Below are 19,690 nucleotides of genomic sequence, written 5' to 3'. Positions count from 1 at the left end.
GTATTTTTAAAAGATGACCTTAAGATGGCAGTCAAGAAAATTTTCAGACCATCTGTGTTTCCCTTTTTTTTTTTTTTTTTTAAATTATCTTAACAGTTGTCCAGACCAGTAGAAAATGTGACATTCTTTCTAGTTTTTGGAATTGTAATTATGAATCTGTTTTACATTTTACCAGGCATTTGGAATTGGTCCATATCCCTATTTTCTCACTAGAGTGCTTTAGTCTTTTTTCCAGTAAATAATTAGCTTTGAGAGAATATGCACTTTGAGATGTTAAATCATCTACTGGTTTTGTGTGTTGTGATTTATGCATTCAAGAAAATATTGTTTTGGCTATGGAGAACTGTTTTTGGTACATAAACGTTTAAACTCACAATGGCCCTTAATAATTTTTATTTTTCCCTTTGTGATATTTTCCTGTAACTCCCAAAACCAGTTCCATGCCATGCGCCAAAGAATAGTGTTTTTCTTTGTTTGGCTAAAAATATAAACTATAAATGGAAAGCAGTGGGGGGAATTCAATAAAACATTTACAGCACTTTTCTGGCCGTATGGTACACTTTAAAAAAATGGTCCTGAGTCAAGTTCATGAAAGCCCTGCAACAGTTTTGGTTGACAGCTGTGACATGTACAACAGAATCTTGTCAATTTGTATGTGTATCATTTACAATGTCTTTCTATTCTGCAGTTCATAGATTAAAAAAAAAAAAAAAAGACAAACCAGAGTTATTGAGTAGTTGTGTTTTTGTGTATTTGATATATTGATTGCTAGGACTCTGCAACCAATGACATAGGGCTGAACTTGGGACAGTGGGTGGAGCCTGATGGGGATGCTGAGTCCACCTGCCTTGTGATTGGCAGTGGGTTGATTCCTTAACTGCTACTGTACTGAAAAGTGGATATGAGGGGCGTGGCCAGGACAGGCATGTGAGCAGACGTGCTTCACAGAGCTCCTGCTATCAATCCTTCGAAGATCCTCTCCCCAGCCAAGATAAGAACAAACGGATGCTTAAGAAACACAGACTGCAGACACCCTGAGGATTCCTGACGGAGGCATCCCAATCTGGAGACAGTGATGGTGAGGGGCCAAAACAGAGAGGAGGCCGCAGCGTTGGATGGACAAGATGGCACCCAGACCCCCCAGCCACAGCGTGGCCCGAGAGAAATCCAGGGACCCAACAAGGAAGTCCTCTAAAGCCACTGGGAAAGAGCAGCCACGAGACATGCTTTTCTATGCTCAGAGGCTGACAGACTTATCGGATACCTCGGCTGACTCAGCCCCCCCACTCCTCCACTTAACGGGACACTCTTGTACAGCAGGAATTTAACCCTTTCCCTCCTGATTTTTGTGCACCTAAAGAGACATTCTCAGAACAGAACACAGAGCAGGCATCCCAGCCATCCCTGAAATCCTAAAAGCAGTACACAAATGCACAGCATCAGTTGATAATGTGAAGGAGCACTTAGGGGGCTTGAAAGAAGATGTGTCACTGCTAAGGCAAGACCTGCAAATGATTAGGGAGTGCACCACGGCCACTGAGTCGCATTAGCGACTTGGAAGATCAACTCCCTCCTGTTGTCAGGGACACTAAACTGGCACTACAACAAGTAGCTGCTTCTCATAATAAGACAGACGACATTGAGAACAGGCTGAGACGCAATAATGTGCGCATTGTTGGGCTGCCGGAGAAAACAGAGAGTAGGGATTCCACGGAGTTTGTGAAACGCTGGTTACGGCACACCCTTCGGGAAGGAAGCTTTCACCCCACTATTTGCGGTGGAAAGGGCCCACCGTACACCCCGCCGCCACAGGGTTCTCCACCAAGACCCATATTAGCACGCCTCCTTAATTACAAAGATAGAGAAATTATCCTGCGACTAGCCAAGGAGAAGAACAATATCTGATACAATGGAGCCAAGATATCATTATACCCGGACTTCTCAGCCAATGTTCAGCGCAAGCGATCCAAGTTCTGATGTCAAGGCAAAGCTACGCCTATTACACCTACCCTATGCTATGCTGTACCCAGCAAAACTGAGTCCCTGCAGATGGCTAAACTCACTTTTTTGAATTGGCAAGTGAGGCCTCATAGCTAGACCGTAATGAGCATAGCTTACGCCGCCGACAAGGAGGCGTTGAAAAGGACTGATCTCTAAGAACATATCGGAGTTCATGCTACACCACCTATGGCTTTAGGCCTTCTCTCTTGAATTCTTATACCAAATAGGCTGGGGAGCCATTACTTATAGTGCAGAATAGCGAGAGGCTTACAGCGACAAATTTACCTTTTCTCTTACGTCCTCTGACAGTCACCGCCCGATGGTATTAGCCTTTTCACTAATGGGTAATGACGCACTCTGCAGGAGCAGGCTAGGCAGATGATTATCAGGTTAATACAAAAAAACGTTTGTACCTCAGCACGCCACTAGGGGGCCATCCCACAGTCATTACCATGAACCCAATCTGATATTACTTCAGTTTCATTCTGCCTAGCTTCAGGAGAAAAGCTTTAGGTCTTTCTCTGCTGAGACCTAGCGTCTTGGCTTTCTTATATATTTTTTTTTTTTTTCTGAATTTCAGTGTTTTCTCTCTACACACTAGTTTTTTTTATTTATTCTCACTATCACTAGTTGGTCAGAGATTCCTTTCCTGGAGGACTGCAGAGCTGGGCCTCGGACTGGGTATCGTAGATCCTTATGGAGTCCCAGCCTGCCAACGAGCATTGCAGGTTACTGGTACGCCCAGGCCTCGCAACGACAGTGCCCATCCATATGGGGACGGGCCAGCGGAGCTGCGCTTCGCTGAGGATGTCTCAACCCGGATCGCCCGCGTGTTGCCAGCGTCCCTCCATGGCTGACGGCACCCCCACTTAAGGTGGGAGGTCTCCCGTATCTGAGCGGTGCCCACTCCTGGACTGATGAGTACTGAACCCCCTTGTCCCTGGGGATGTTTGGGGGGGTTGTGGGCCCACTCTTAGGGGATAGCAGGGCTGGTGATTTCTTTAGGATCCCCTTTCTGTCCAGGTTGTGGGTTCTCTCCCCCCCCCCCCCCCCCCCCACGCTCCCACGGGGGGCGCTGTATGGGGTACTGTAGCGGTCTCCTGCGGGTAGCCAGAATGTGTTTTGTGCACGGATTTGCCGCCTGTTGGGGCGGCCGCCATTTTGTGTGGTGTGCAGAATCTAAGCGCTGTATGAGACAGCAGCCATGTGGGGATTCTGCTAGGGCTCCCAGTCGGGCGCCATCTTGGATGTGGCCAGCATGCCTAGTAAGGGCAAGCGGCCATTTTCCCTGTGACTTTTGTCATAGACTTTTAATAGGCACCTTTTTGGTCTGGGCTTGAGGACTGGGCCTCTAGCGATGTGAGGTCACTTCCTCCTTCCTGCTTTTCTCCTGGTGTAAAAATGTGCTGACAGGCTGGGGATTTTTGCATTTTTCAACCAAGACATTTTTTACTTGTGGCTAGTGTGTTTTCACAGGGGGATCTTTCTGTTAGTGCAGATTGCGGGGGGGGGATCCGTGGGAACCGCCGATTTTAAAGGGCCAGCGTCCCCTTTTCATTTTAAGGCAAAAATGGACTCCCAGGATAATAAAAACCCCTGCAGACTTGGTGGGGGGCTTTGGGTACACCTGAATCCTCTCCCATGGCCCCATATCTGCTGCTCTGGCAACTTTGGTGTCCCAGGTGAATCTGCTGATGTCGGCACGCTCCTTCATAAAAAAAAAAAAAGGCCTGTGCCCTCCCAGTCCTCTGACTCTGAGCCCGATTTGCTAGCCACGGGCGATGGTCCCCCTGAGGGGTCCCGGTCCTCCGCTTTGAGAGAGAAGAGGGGGGGAATCTTCCTCCTCGGTAGCACGGGAATGCGCTACGATGGATGCTCTTATTGCTGTCATAACTGAAAATCTCAATCTTAACGATGAGCCAGCTCAGTCAAATAAGCGGTCCGTTTTGTTCGGGTTCCGCAGACCCCAGAAGTCGGGTCAGGCTTTTTTCCTGCCCGGGGATTTTCACGAGTTTGTGAATTTCCAGTGGCGGCGCATTTAGTATGATACTGTTTTGTGGTGCCTAAGTGTTTTTTTCCATCCGCCCTCCGTTTTTTGGAAGCAGTAGACGAACGTTGGACAGTGTCCCCAAGCAGGGGATCAAACTATCTAGGCTGAATAAGTCCACCTTGCTACCAGTAGAGGATTCCCCGATATTCAGGGATCCGGCTGATGGGCGTGTGGAAGCGCTTGCCCGCCACCTTTTTATCTGGTGGCGGGTTTCCCTGTTGAAACCTGTGCTTTTGCCTCAGTGATGGCCTCTCAAGCACTTACGACATGGTGCAAGGGGCTTCGCAGCAGGTTCAGCTCATCCACACTGCGATGTTCCTTGTGCGACGTGGCCTTGGACGTGGCTCCGTTAGTCGCCCGGTTGTCGGCGGTGGGGATTGCGATCCACCGCATTACCTGGTTGGCGCAGGTCGGTTGACCGCACGTTCAAAAGACGGTGTCTGAGGTCCCCTATGAGGGGGGTCGTCTTTTGGAGTAACTCTAGATGAGTTGATTAAGGGGCTCACGGGAGGTAAGAGTACTCGGCTGCCCCAGGTCACCAAGGGTAAGCCCACCGCACGCGGAGGGGGTCCTCCAAGACTCAACATGATTGCTTTTCGTGCCTTTTGGACGCAGGAGAAGGGTAATCCCTTACGACTTCCTGGTGGCCGCGAGCAGCCGTGGTCGGGTAAGCCAAAAGCTGATCAGTCTGGTTTGGTGGCCCAGTCCACCTCTCCCTGAAGGGACGCTCTCACCGTTGTCGGGGTGGGAGGACGTATGCTTTCTTTTCAGGGACCCTGGTTCTCCGGCATTCAGGACAGGTGGGTTCACGAACTGATTCGTTCAGGGTACAAGATCAAGTTTCGATCTCGCCCCGCAGACAGGTTCTTCCCGTCCAATCTCCAGCTGTCCCCTGATCGTCTCAGAGATCTCATGGGGCTGTGCACGATTTGCTTGCCCGAGGAGTCATTGTACCTGTTCCTTTCGGGAGTGGTTTCACTGTTTTTTTACTCCAACCTGTTCACGGTGCCCAGGAAAGAGGGCACGGTGCGTCCGATTCTGGGCTTGTAGTCCCTGAACCGCCTTGTGCGGGAAGTTCAGGATGGAATCCATCCGCTCGTTGAGGCCTGGGGACTTCCTGGCATCCATCGACTTGCGGGATAAGTAACTCCACATCAATATTTTCGGGGGTCATCCGAGATGTCTCCGCTTCGCGGTGGCTGGGGAGCATTACCAGTTCGCGACGTTGCCTTCCAGTCTCGCTTCGGCTCCCAGGGTTTTCACCAAGGTGTTGGCTCGGTTCCAGCTTTACTGCGTTTCCAGGGCATTGCGGTCCTCGGTTACCTTGACGACCTCCTTGTTAAGGTCGAACTCATGTGTGATCTTGTTGAAAGATCTGGCCGTGACAATTTGGAAACTTCAGGAGTTTGGGTGGACTGTCATTTTTCAGAGGTCAACACTGACTCTCTACTCGTCTCCAGTACCTAGGGATGGTCCTGGACTCAATCTCGGGTCTTCCTTCCGGAGGACAAACTCGGCGGGAGGAGATCAGAGCTCTCAGGAACGACGTTCTCTCCTCCTTTGCGGACCTGCATGCGGGTTCTGGGCCTGATGGTCTCGGCCTTTAACTACTTCCGGTCCGCGCTATAGCCGAAGTACGGCTACAGCGTGGACTCTAATTTCCGGGAGGCCGTCTTTATATGGCCTCCCAGAGACGGGCTCCCCGTGCGCTCCCGCGAGCGCGCATCGGGGTAAATCTGTGTCGGCCATGTCCCTTGGACACAGCCAATCAGATTGTGGTAAATGGCCAATCACAGCGGCCATTTACCACGTGATCGGCCCATGCAATGAGAGATGATCTCATATATGTAAACATATGAGATCATCTCTCATCGCCAGCTCTCCTTCCTCACACAGAGACTGCGTGTGAGGAAGGAGCAGAGCCGATCAGCCATTCGGGGACACTGATCACCAGTGCCCTGATTACAACAGAGGTAAATAAAATACAATGTGCCCTCCATCAGTCCCCACAATCAGTGCCCATAGTGCTGCCAGTCAGTGCCCATCAGTGCCTGCTCATCTAGGCACTGATGAGCACTGACTGGCAGCACTATGGGCACTGAGTGTGGGCACTGATGGTGCTGCCCATCAGTGCTCGTCAGTGCCACCCATCAGTGTCCAGCAGTGCCGCCTCTCAGTGCCCAGCAGTGCCACCTATCAGTGCGGCATATTGGTTCCTCCACATCAGTGCCCATCAGTGCAGCCTATCAGTGCCGCCTCATCAGCGGACATCAGTGAAGGAGAAAATTTTATTTTCAAAATTGACTCGCAGAAAATAAGAAACTTTTTTTTTAAAGAAATAAAAAACCCAGAGATGATTAAATGCCACCAAAAGAAAGCTCTATTTGTGTGAAAAAAATGATAAAAATGTCATATGGGTACAGTGTAGCATGACCGTGCAATTGTCATTCAAAGCGTGAGAGCACTGAAAGCTGAAAATTGGCCTGGGCAGGCAGGGGGTGAAAGTGCCCGGTAGGCAAGTGGTTAAAGCAGTTCCGGTTGCTCAATTTCACACCAGGTCTCTGCAGCGGAGATCCTGGACAGGTGGGTCAGGACACCTCAGTCCTTGGAAAAGAATATTTTCCTTCAGTCATCCGGTGCGGTTGGATCTCCTGTGGTGGCTCCGGTCGCAGTCCTTGACAAAGGGTCGGTCCGTCCGACCTTTATTATGGACGATTGTCGCCACGGATGCCAGCCTGTCGGGCTGGGGAGGAGTTCTGGGCACGCTTTGCGCCCAGGGGACGTGGTCGGCGGGGAGACTTCGCTACCGATCAACGTCTTGGAGCTCCGAGCGATCAAGCTTTGTCTGTTCCGGTGGTCATCTTGGCTTCAGGGGTGTCCGGTGCGGGTACAGATGGACTTATGTCAATCACCAAGGGGGCACGAGGAGTGCCTGGGCGGCCAAGGGAGTGGCCGAGATTCTATCCTAGGCCGAATCGCATGTACCTGCGTTCTCAGCCGTTCCCATTCTGGGTGGGGAACACTGGCAGGCGGACTGAGTCGCCAGACTTTGGACCGAGGGGAGTGGTCCCTACGTCCGGAGGTGGTTCACCTCCTGTGCGTCTGGTGGGGAACCCCGGGCGTGGATTTGTTCGCGTCCCGTCTTCACAAAGGGGTGGTAAGGTTTGTGGCCAGGACTTGCGTTCCTCTGGCAGACGCCGCGGATGCGTTGGTGGTGCCTTGGCACCACTGTCGGCTACTGTATGCTTTTTCCTCCGATTCAACTGTTGTCCAGGTTCCTCCGCAGGTTGGTGTCGAAACGGATGTCAGTCATTCTTGTGGCCCCGGACGGGCCTCGCCGGTCCTAGTACGTGGACGTCATTCTGATGGTCGTCAAACCTCGCTGGTGGTTTCCGCTGCGAGACGATCTTCTGTCTCAAGCACCGATCTTCCATTCTGTTTTACAGTCTCTGGCTTTATCGGAATGGCTGTTGAAGGCCAGGTCCTGAGGGATAGAGGTCTTCCTCAGGCGGTCATCCTTACCTTGTTAAAGGTTCACAAAGCCACTTCTAGGAAGTTTTCTCACCGCACCTGAAGAGCATATATCGCTTGGTGCGAGTGCATGGGTTTCACCCTCGTTCCTTCTCGATGACGAAGGTCTTGGCCTTCCTGCAGAAGGGCGTGGACAGCATCTGGTGCTGACTACGGTCTAGGGTCAGTTGTCTTTGGCCGTCTTTTTTTTTTTCAACGACCTTTGGCGTCACCTTCTTGGGTCCGCACCTTCATTCAAGAGGGGCGGCATTTGGCTCCCCCCGAGGAGAGCTCTCTTGCTTCCCTGGGACCTAAATTGTTTTTTGTCAGGGTTACAACAAAACTCCCTTCGAGACCATCAGAGATTTTTCTGTCCAAGTTGTCACATAAAGTTGCCTTTCTGGTGGCTATCACGTTGGCTCAGAGTGTTTGCATTGGCGGCGGCCTTGTCCTGCCGTTCTCCTTATTTGGTATTTCATAGAGATAAGGTAGTTCTGCGACCGACTCAGTCTTTTCTTTCCACTGTGGTGTTTTTCTTTCCACCTCAATGAAGAATGAAGAAAATGTTGTGTGCACGATCCTTGCATTCTCTGGATGTGGTCCGGGCGGTCAAGGGCTACCTGTCCGCCACAGAGTCGATTCCGCAGTCTGATTTTCTATTTCTTCTTCCTGAGGGACCTCGGAAGGGATCGGCCGCCTCTGCGGCGACCGTTTCTGTGTGAATCAGACAGACGATTGTTCGGGTCTTTTCCATCACGGGTCAGGTTCCTCCTTTCCCGGTAAAGGCCCATTCTACTTGAGCCGTTAGTGCCTCCTTGGGCTTTTCACCATCAGGCGTCTGTGGCTCAGGGGTGCGAGGTGGCGACCTGGTCGTCCGTTCAACTTGCTGTTGGCATCTTCAGATGCTTCCTTTTGGCCGCACAGGTTTGAATGCGGCAGTTGTTCAAGGGGACATTATTTTTACTGTCCCTTATGGGATGTTCTTTTCTGGGTTTTTTCCTGTGGGCTCAGGTTGTTACTGGCCCTGCTATTTGCGTTACCTTCTAAATTGGTTGCGTTGCTTTCCCACCCCTCATACCTGCACTGCTTTGCTTTGTAAGGCTAATGCAATCGGGCGGCGACTGTCAGAGGACGTAAGAGAAAAAAGAATTTTTAGAATAGAATATAATTACTGTAAAATTATTTTCTGAGTCCTCTGACAGTCGCCGCCCCCACCCCTCTGGTTTTTGGATCTGGGTGTTGTTGCCTTCGGGTACTGCTTGCTACAAACTGAGGTAATATCAGATTGGGTTCTGGTAATGGCTGAGGGATGGCCCCCTAGTGGCGTGCTGAGGTATAACAGGTTTTTTTTTTTTTTTTTTTTTGTATTAACCAGATATTCAATTATCTGCCTATCCTGCTCTTGCAGAGTGCGCCATTACCCATTAGTGAAGGCTAATGCTATCGGGCGGCGACTGTCAGAGGACTCAGAAAAGAATTTTACAGTAAGTTCTTACAAAAATTTTCCCCACAAACAGAGCTTTCTTTTGGTGGTATTTGATCACCTGTGTTTTTTGTTGCGCTATAAACAAAAAAAGCGTAAATTTTGGGGAAAAAAAAAAACTATCTTTCACATTCTGCTGTATGACATTCTCAAAAAAAAAAAAAAAAAAAAAAGTAAAAATCTTATTTTTTTAATTTTTTTTTTTTATCATGTTTTAGGCCAATTTGTTTTTCGCTACATTGGTTTAAAAAAATCGCAATAAGCGTATTTTGATTGGTTTGCGCAGAAGTTATTGCATCTACTAACTACGGGAAAGATTTGTCATATTTTTTTTTTTTTTTTTTTTTTTTTTAGCGGGACTGCGACATTGCGGCGGATAGATCAGACTCCTAACTGACATTTTTGACACTTTTGGGGGTACCAGTGACATTACTACAGTAATCAGTGCTAAAAATATGCACTGTTACTGTAATCATGACACTGGCAGGGAAGGGGTTAACAGTATAGGTGATCAAGGGGTTAAATGTGATTCTAACTGTAGGGGGGGTTGGACTTGTGAAATTATCAGACACATGCGATCCTATATAGCAGGATCACATGAGCTCTGTGATCATTTCAGGGAGAAGGACGGTCAGCTTTTTTTTTGTTTTTTTTGTTTTACAACAGCCGACCGTCCTTTTCTCTCAGTGGGGAGAGATCAGGGCTGTCAGGCGGCAATCGGAGCCGCCTAACACCCGCATCGGCTTCCTCGCTGTCGATCGGGGCCGCGCGCCCCCTAGCGGCCTTCAGGAGAGCGACGTAGACCTACGTCGCTTTGACTGTCCGTGCCATTCTGCTGCAGTAAAAAGGCGGCGGGTGGTCCGGAAGTTGGGGGGGGGGGGCTGTTCCCTCTTTCTTGAGGGGTGGCTTTTTTTTTTTTTTCTTTAAACCTTTATTTTCCAGACTGGGCACTTGTGACCTGGTTAAAGGCTCTTATGTTTAGCCTTGGGTTATTTTCCTTTTGGCACTGCATTTGGACTTCCCACTAGTAATAATTTTATGGAGCACTGTTCGTCAAACGAAAGAAAATGGGATTTTTCTCTGAGTTCGACGGACACAGCCCCCTACCCCTCCTATGGAGTTCTGATACTTGTAATACTACTTGCTACTAAACTGATTACCTAGAGCAGAGAGGGGGGTTATATACCAGGGTTATATACCAGCTGAGGATGACCCATGGGCGTAGCAAGGTGTTTTTTGTTCTGCCTAGTCCTACTCCTGGAGGAGGCAATATAACCCACTAGTTATGATTTATGGAGCGCTGTGTCTGTCGAACGCAGAGAAATTTTTACAGTAAGTACAAAATCCATTTTTTTATTTTTTTCAGGCCATCCCCAGTGTTAATGCTATGTCTCCCCTGTATTTGCTTTATTTAAAAAAAAAAAAAAAAATGCAGTTTTATACCTTTTTATTTCAGAGTGTCGCTCACATGACCGCCCGCCATTCCCTCCCAATCCTATGTCCTCCCTATTGCTTGCTTAGTTTGCTGCATGTAACTTATGGCTAAAAATAAGGGTCATGTACTGTACTTCAAGAAATTTGATTTTAATGGCAAGTCCAAAAATAGTTTTTCAGCTCCACACACTGTTAATTGACCCAGAGTTTAGCCTTCTATGAAAACCTGTACATTTATAACATACATTCTCCAGTGTGTCCTTTTTTTTTTTTTTTTTTTTTCTTGCAGTTCCTTGCTGGTTAATGCAGTGGTTAATGCAGTCCTTTATTGCCAATTAAAAATGATGTATGTTTCAAAGGGCATTTGGTTAGGTCTTTCCTATGTTTTTTGCAGAACTGCAGCAGAGCGGATTTTGTCAGCGATTAAGATGCACCTTATAAAAGGAAGAGGCAGTGGGGATCTGTTTAGTGAAGCTGTGATGGAGGTTGCACACAATTTGGATCTGAGAATTAAAAACCTTATTAAAATATGTAGTGAAGTGAAGAATGAGAGCTCCACGGGAATCAGTCCTGCACAGGTAAGCTTTTTGATGCACTTTCCTTTTGTATTATATTTCTTCTAATTCTAGAACTGCAGAAATTCCAGGATACCTCCTGAAGGTATGCTGTGGTATCTGGCACAAAACCGTCAGTAGCAGATTCTTTATCAAGTCCTGTAATTTTTGAGGTGGGGTCTCCATGGTTTGGACTTTTTTTCCAGCACATCCCACAGATGCTTGATTGAATTGAGATCTGGAGAATTTTGAAGTCAACACCTCAAACTTGTTGTGTTCATCAGACCAGGCTACCTTCTCCCATTGCTCAGTGTTCCAGGTATGAGGATCAAGTACACATTGTAGGTGCCTTTGGCTGTGGACACATTTTTTCATAGTTTAAAACCACCTGCTTGGATAATCTCAGTCTAGTCGTTGACCTAGATCTCAGGCCCGAGTGGTGTTTTCACAGGGGAAAGTGCACACTTGATGCAAAACTTTTCGCCCAGAAGAAATCAAGATCAGTTTTTTTGTATGCGAGCCCTGTTGCTGATGGTATCCTCCTTCAAGCCTGTTCAAGAATGTTCCTTTTGCCCAGTTTCTCTCCAGAGAGCTTGGGATTCGACATTTGGAATTGAAAGTCCTTTTCTTTTACAACCTCCACCAGTCAAGCCTCCACTGGACCTCTGGTTTCAGCCACATTTTCTGGTTCACCAGGCTGACTGTATGTGACCACCTTCCACAGCTTTAGAAGAGGAGACAGCCGTCTCCCTCCTTCTGGGACTTGGCTTCCCACCCAAAGACCCCCTGCAACATGTGTTCTTGGCTTTTATAGCATATCCCAGGATGCACCACTTGTCTGTGCCATCCCACTGAGACCGCTACAAAAGCCTGTGTCACTGGCTGGGTTTCCTCCACTGTCCAACAGGCCTTCCCATTGGACACTTCCTCAGCCCAGACGAATCACACATGGAACAGGCCTAACTAACAGATCCGTCACCCTGTGAAGCAGGGAGCACATAGATTTGCCTGCTGCTCTTCTGTTAAGCAGACAGAGCCAAAAACGATTCTGTCCATCTAGCACCTGACTAGGAGGGTGCTACACACGCCTATGGAGCAGTCGCCAAAGGCTCACCCACTCACTCTGCTGTAGGATTCAGTTTGTTTCTGCCTAGTTTAGGAGTAGGACCTAGTTCCTGGCTGGAACTTCGCCCTTAGCTTGTTTTTTTGTTTTAAAGGGAACCTTGGTTTAAAACTGAGTTAATATGCAATATTTCATGCTTGGCCATCTAAAAATGTTCTATTTTTCATTCTTATTGCTAATTTTTTTTCTAATTCTTTTTATAAATCCGTACAAAACCACCAAACCTTGCCTTTTAGACAAAATCCCTTTTGTTTTCTACTAAGTATGATGGAATTTTTTTCTGTTTACAGCCTAGAATTCATGCAATCAACCGTGGCACAGCTTTATGTGGTAGGGAAACAATAAAAACATTGCTAGTGCTTTTGGATGAAGAAGCTGCCAATCCACCCAGCAAAAATAAAGCAGACTTATTGTATGCTGAAGATGACACCACCCTCTTTGGATCCGTTTCTATGATATCACTTTTTAGGTATGTGGAGTTTAATATGTACTTTCCCATAAGCCAAATGATGAGAAAAGTTAAAGTCCTCCTATCATTCCAAATGATATTAACATTTGTTCAACACGTTGGTATGTTATGGTTTGTGGCAACACCTTCCCACCGCCGCCTCCAACCCCCTTAGGGGATCTAAATGATGGGAGGTTAAGATGGGCATTCAGGTCATGTGACTGCTGTAATTTGGTTGTCACAGCGGTCACCTGATCGAAAGCCTCTAATTGCCAGTATGCATTGGGAGCTTTCCAGTTTCACTTTACGTTACTGAGAGCATGCTCACTGCACACTTCTGGCACTGTAGGTAAACAATACCCTGTGGATCGTAGCCCATAAAGCCCCACCTCCCCACCACGAGGCTGCACATAGGCATATAGCCACCTCCACAGGTATCATTACTGAGATCCGAAGTCTGTTTCGTTTCTTTATAGTCGGCTGTGCCTGTGTCGTACAGACCCATGTACTTTTATGGGCCTGTACTGTGCAAACGGGATCGACTGTGAGGGGGGGGGGGGAATGTACCTGGTGGGGGGCTCCTGCCTGGATCTGTCCTTGAGGCCTGGTCTCCCTCTTGGTGCTGCCATTTTATTGTAGCCTGTTTTTTTTTTTTTCTATACACGACGGCCTTGTTTGTTTAGTCTGGCAGCCATTTTGTTGTGGTTTGCCTCAGGAAATGGCATCAGCCATGACAGTGGAGCCCTGTGGGTGGTGATTTCGGCGGTGGGAGCCCCTTCTCATCCTCTGGTGCGGACTCCTGGATCATTTTACTTCCTCATCGCCGCATGTGTAGTGCAGATTCTCCAGGTGGCGGCAGGTGTCGGTTTCTGTTAAGTCTGGTGGGGTTTTCACCCTCTCTGCTAAGGATCGCTTGGTATTTTGTGCCTGGCAACCCGGTGGTGCTAATAGCGCAGTGGGGGTTGTCCCTTAGCAGTGGTTTACAATTTTTGTGGGGTCCCCCTGGTGACTAATGGAGTCTTTGGAACACATTTCCTTGAGTCCACCCCCCTCCCCCCGAGGCTGCGGAGCCCTCCGAATCCAAACCATTCGTCCACGACGGTGGTCCTGGAGCCTCTTTTGTTCCGGGTGGAGGTGGCTTTCAGACGACAGGCTAGCAAAAAGTGCCCCCTACCTTCCCCTGCCTCATCTCACATCAAATCCTGAATCTGATTTGACCCCCCCCGCGGACGTGGGTCACCCTGCTGGGTCTGCAACCACGCGCCTGGAATCCTCTGATAGTGAGGAGGATTCCTCTGTCTGCGACCGCGCTAAAAATGGCGCTGGTAGATGCACTGATTGTATCTGTGCGTGAGACCCTGAAGATGGTGGACCCAGTTGAGGCTGCGACAGAGGCACAGGTGCCCCTTGGCACTCACAAGCCATCCAGAGCAGCAAAGGTGTTTCCTTTCCCTGCCTATTTTGACAAAATTGCTGCTAAGGAGTGGGGACGACCTAAGCGTCCCCATGGGGTCCCTAAAGCGCTTTACTAGGCATTACCCCTATGAGGAGTCCCTTCTTAAGAAGTGGATTGTGCCACCGGTGGTGGACCCTCTGCTTTCCAGATTAAGCAAGGCAAACATGATTCCGGTTGAAGACTCCCTGACCTTTAAGGATCCGGCTGACCGGAAGGCAGAGGCGGTGGCCTGCACTATGCTGGTTCAGCAATGAGGCCGATATTCACCATTGCCCTAATGTCGCAAACGCTGACCTAGTGGGCTAAGTTTCTACACTGTGACCTGGAGGGGAACCCTCCCCGCCTTTGCCAAGCTGGCGGACCAGCTGGTCCATGGGCTGCAGTTTCTGTGATGCCTCTTTGGATGCGGCTCCCATGATGGCTCGCTTCTGTTTTGGCAGTGGTCCTTCGGCGTGTCTTTTGGCTCTCAAGTGCTGGTCTGTGGATCAAACTTCAAAAAAGGCCTTGACTGATCTTCCTTTTCAAGGAGATCGCCTGTTTGGAGCTACCCTGAATGCTGAATGACCTCATTAAAGGTGTCTCACGAGGGAGTGGGAGTGTGGGGGGGGGGGGGGTGGAAGAGTACTTTTTTTCTTCCGCAGGCTACTAAGGGCAAGGAACCTCATTGCAGATCTCAGGGTCGACTGACAAGGGCTCGAAGCCTTTCATGGCCTCTTCTGGGGGATCCAAACAAACCTAGTCTGGCAAGCCAAAACCAGGCTTCTCTCCAGACCTGTGGACAAGGCTCCTTTTGCATGAAGGTGTGCCTCACCCGTATCGGGGGTGGGGATATGTCTTCGCTGGTTTCCAGACCTGTGGACTTCCCTAGTACAAGACAAGTGGGTACACAAAGTCATTCGGTCTGGCTACAAGATCGCTCTTATTCCCCGGCAAGGTTTTTTCCTTCCAACTTGCGCCTGTCCCCAGACAAACAGGTCCCCTTACAGGACCTGTTTGAGGCGGTACAAGACCTGTTCCTTCAAGGGGTGGTTGTCCGGTTCCGACCTTGGATGTTTTCAGGGTTTTTACTCAAACCAGTTAATGGATCCCAGGAAAGGAAGGCAAAGTGCATCCAATCCTGGACCTCAAGGCTCTAAACTGCTTTGTGTGGATTCAGAAGTTCAGAATGGAATCCATTGCATCCCTGCATCAGGACGATTTTTCCTTGCCTCTAACGATATCAAGGATGCCTACCTTTTTCATTCCAATATGTGCCAGTCACCAGCATTTTCTCCCCTTTGCTGTGGGAGAGGAGCATTATCATTTTGTAGCATTACCCTTTTTCATCTCGCATCTGCTCCTCGGGACTTCAGAAAAGTGTTTGCCCCGGTGCTAGCTTTGCATACGCCAATGTGGGATTGCGGTATTGGGATACTTGGACAATCTCCTCCTGCGAGCGGAGTCTCCCTTTGCTCTGGTGAAGAACCTGGAGATCACCATACGACTGGATCTTAATTTTCCGAAATCTGCTCTGGTTCCGTCCACGAAGCTGGAATATCTGGGCCTGACTCTGGACTCGGCCTTAGCCAGAGTGCTCCTTCCTCTGGACAAACTCCAGAAATTGCAGGCTGCAATTTGCCTTCTGCTGTCCAACAAATGGTCACACCCCCCCCCCCCCCCCTGGGCTGTCACCTTTTTATGGGCCAGTCATCTGAAACTAAGGCATTTTCCACTTTGTAGCTGCACATATACATACAGCAGGTGGGTGGGAAATGCCCCCACTGAAGATGATTGGCCCAATAAAAGTGACCTCTTTCTGGCAGGCTCAGCCATGTAGGAGCATCCAAACATTCCTGAGCTCTTGACTACTGGTGAGTTATTCTTTTAAAAATCTAATTTATAGACTTATCTTTTAAATAAAATGCACACAGAATTTATTTTTTTTTCACTACAAGGTTTTTCTCCATCTTTTTAGTACACTGCATCAAAAGATTCCGGTTTAGATGACGTGTTGCTACTTACCATATCAGGGTGGAGTTTCTTACATCCTGAATCCTGGTTCTGGTTATCTTAAGCTTTCTGTGACCTTTCTAGAAATGGGGGGGTCATACTTATTAATAGTGAGCTGCTTTCCATAGGTGGTGGGTTGGAATGCAGATTTATCAAAATCCTTTTACCATGATTCACCTCAACTTGTGCCGAGTTTTTATATACTGTAAATAATAATAAAAAAAAAAAAAAAAAGTATTGACTTTTTTGTTAATTTATGAGTACTTTTTCTCTTTTTCTAGGTTTTTTTTTTTTTTTTTTTCCAAATATTCTGAGATGGTAGCAATTTTCTTAATTGTAGTTAAGGGTGTAGTGCATATGTTCTATTGTAATTGATATAGGCCCCCATCCTAACTGTGGATGATAGAGATGTTGTGGTTGGTAGCCTCTCTGTGGTGAGCTGAGAGCTAAAGCTCCGTAGTGAAGAGAACCGGAGAATATTGAAATATATGTGTAGTGTAAAGGTGAAGGGAGAAAGATGTGGGTGTACAGTGTATCCGGTAAGTGTTCACACTGCTTCATTTTTTCCACATTCTTTTACAGGCTTGTTATTATAAAGGGATTAAATTCATTTTTCTCTAGCGCTCATCGACAGACGTAGTCCTCGGTGATACACCACCTTCGGGTTATGTTACCTCCGCAGGAGCAGGACTAGACAGGAAATTAAAAAGCTCTGGCCACACCCTAGGGGCAGTCCCAGAGGGTATATCCTCTCTCTCTCTGCCTCAGCAAATCAGTTATTTTCTGTCTAGTTAGGAGTAAGGACCTAGATACCTTGCTGGGATCTTCGGTCCTGGCAAGATTTTTTTCTTAAAAAGATTTTTTAGACAGCTTTTTTCTCCAGTGTTCCTGTGAGATCTTCAAGCAAGAAAGCTGAACTGGGCGACGGGCTGGATGTTGAGATCCGGTGGTCACCCCAGTTCAGCCTACGAGCGCGTGCAGGCCATAGCTCCGCGCTGGGTCGGCCGCGACAAAGTCCCATTAAGGGACTGACCCCGCGAGTTAAACGTCTCGCTGAAACGCCAAAGACCATGAGTCACGGCGTCCGTATTGGTCGACAGCCCTCCCGCCCCGGTGGAGAGGGGTACTGTCAGGAGTTGGTGCCCGCCTGGTTCCGGTATGGTGAGTAGTATGTTCCCCCTTTTTCCCTGACGGGTTTTGTGGTGAACGCGGGCCCCTCTTTGTATGGTAAGAAAGAGTCCTTTCTATCCTATAACATGTCACAAATCCTCCTACTTTGAGTGTGATTTATGTGTGCAAAAGCCAGGAGGCTTGGCTTGGGAGCTAACAATCTATTGTATACATGTTTTAAAGATGTAATCTGTGGCATTCTGGGAATCTTATGGGTTAAGTATAAGCTACCTACCAGTCAGAAGCCACGGACATGTAGACTGCCTTCCAAATCAGATCTCCAGCTATTTAGCAGGCCTCCCGAACGGCCACGCGGTCCGCCAGGGCCGGTACCGCCAACCACGCCATATCCCCATGCAGAGAGAGTGTTGTGTGCCCTGCAGCACACCGCTATTCAGTTTAGGCCGCCGCCATTTTTTTTGCTGGATCGCACGAGCCGCCATTTTGGCGTAGCCTCGTGTCTCCAGCATGGGGGCGGCCATGTTTGAGGTGATTCTACACCTCGTGGAGCTTGGGGGAGGCGCCGGAAGGCGTGCAGAGGGGCGGAGCCGCCTCCTTTCTTCCTGGGCAGCCAGCCAAAAGACTTCCTGTTTGTCAAGACAGCGCTGTAAGCTGTTGCAGTTTAACTCTGAGCATCAAGTGGTGAGCCTGGGGGTCTATCTCTCTCTCTCTCTCGATCGATAGGGATCCCTAAGCAGGTAACACTAAGGGGCTTTTTGTGGCGCTGGGGGTCAGAAAAGAAAAAAAAAAAAAAAAAAAGTTTTTTTTCTTTACTTTTGAATTATATATATCCAGGAAGTAACTGGAGTTGTTATGGACCCTGCCACACATATTCCCCCACCTGTTTCCCTCGAGGGGGCCTCGGGACCCGCCGGTGCACAGAGTATAGAGTCATTTACAGCAATTTTGGAGTCTATGGTGGCTCGGGTGGAGGCGGCCTGTCAGGGACGGGGGTCAAGGAAGCGACCCCCGCCTACCCCTATACCATCTGACACCTCTGACTCAGATTCAGAGATGGTCACGGCAGTTGCAGGTTCCTCTGCAAGGGCTGTTATCCCAGGTAAAGCCCCCTCAGACAGTGAGGAGGACGCTTCTTCTTTTGCTATAATTCAGGAAGAAGCATTGGTGGACGCACTAGTTGTGGCAGTGCAAGAAACCTTAAAACTTGAGGCTTTACCGGCAGAGGCAACTGAAACAGAGAGGCCTTTTGGGACTAATAAGCCCATCAAGACGGCGAAGGCTTTTCCTGTACCTAAATGTTTTGGTAATCAGATTAAAGGAGAATGGGAGCATTCTAAACGTACCTTTACTATTTCCAAGCGTATTGCTAGACGCTATCCGTTTGAGGAATCCATCATTAAGAAATGGACGGTACCACCAGTCGTGGATCCGCCTATTTCCAGGCTGAATAAAGCCACGGTTATTCCAGTGGAGGACACTTCGTCCTTTAAGGATCCGGTGGATCGAAAGATAGAAGCAGAGTCCCGCACTATCTTTTCTCTGATAGGGTCAGCATTTAGACCAGTAATCGTTATTGGTCTAGTTTCCCAGACACTTACGGAATGGGCGAAAATGGTACGCCAAGATCTTAGGGGAAAAGATATTCCCCAGGAGACATCTGATTTGATGGAACAGATCATACAAGGGCTACGGTTTATCTGTGACGCAGCCTTGGACACTACTCCCCTATTAGGGCATGCATCTAAGTTAGCAGTGATCCTCAGACGTGTGCTGTGGTTAAAATGCTGGTCAGCTGACCTAGGTTCCAAAAAGACCTTGACCAATCTCCCCTTTCAGGGGAATCGTCTATTTGGAGCCAACCTAGATGAAATCATTAAGGATGCCACTGGGGGCAAGAGCACTTTTTTGCCACAGGCTGCAAAAGCTAAGGGACCTCGCAACAAGCGAGGACCTTTCTTTACCGCCCATAAAGGGCGCCCGGCTGGTACTAGCGGGAAAGGCAAGACTCCTCCAGGAGGGTTCAAGAAGGGGACCAACCCAGCCAAACCCGAAGCAAAGGAGTACACAGCCTGAAGGTGCGCCCCCACCCGGTTTCAGGGTGGGGGGACGTTTTCACCGGTATTCAGGACATTAGATCGAGCATCAACCACTACTACCGGTGCGATTCTTCCCTTCCAACATTTAAGTACCACAGGAAGCGGTAGTTACCGTTCCCTGAAAAGATCTTTTCCTTTACCTTTTCCTAAGATTAGTCCCGATACCTCACAGGAATCGGATCTGGTTGACCAGATAGGCCAAGTAGACTCTAGTCGGGTGACTTCGGTCCCTGAGGTTCAACCAGAAAAGATCACCTTTCCTGATAACTATCAGGTATCTGATAAATGTGTGGGAACAGAAAACGACCAGATTTTCTCGGATGGTCGGGGCCAGATAGCTCTAGGGACGCCTGGTTCAGATCCAATCAGCGCCAGTGGTCCTAGAAATTCTAGGCTGGCCTCCTCAAGCCGGCCT

The 19,690-nt window shown here is 48.6% G+C and overlaps 2 protein-coding genes across 3 annotated transcripts in view; one reads left to right on the top strand and one right to left on the bottom strand.

Annotated features, from left to right (window-relative positions):
* The window catches only part of NUP37 (nucleoporin 37), a 153,454-nt gene extending 142,762 nt beyond the window's left edge, over positions 1-10,692 (bottom strand). Inside the window, exon 1 of the mRNA XM_082256502.1 lies at positions 10,680-10,692. The gene's annotated coding sequence lies outside the window, so the exon portion shown is untranslated. The remainder of the gene's footprint in view (positions 1-10,679) is intronic.
* The window catches only part of PARPBP (PARP1 binding protein), a 169,611-nt gene that overhangs the window by 134,951 nt on the left and 14,970 nt on the right, over positions 1-19,690 (top strand). For both annotated transcript variants that reach the window (XM_082256500.1, XM_082256499.1), the window contains exons 7-8: positions 10,873-11,056; positions 12,446-12,624. In XM_082256500.1, coding sequence (XP_082112626.1) covers positions 10,873-11,056; positions 12,446-12,624 — 363 coding nt within the window. The remainder of the gene's footprint in view (positions 1-10,872; positions 11,057-12,445; positions 12,625-19,690) is intronic.

Source organism: Pelophylax lessonae (assembly GCF_965119305.1).
Source record: "Pelophylax lessonae genome assembly, chromosome: 4".
Classification (NCBI taxonomy): domain Eukaryota; kingdom Metazoa; phylum Chordata; class Amphibia; order Anura; family Ranidae; genus Pelophylax; species Pelophylax lessonae.
Note: the sequence above shows the minus strand (reverse complement) of the source record. Positions and strands in the feature narration are given on the sequence as shown.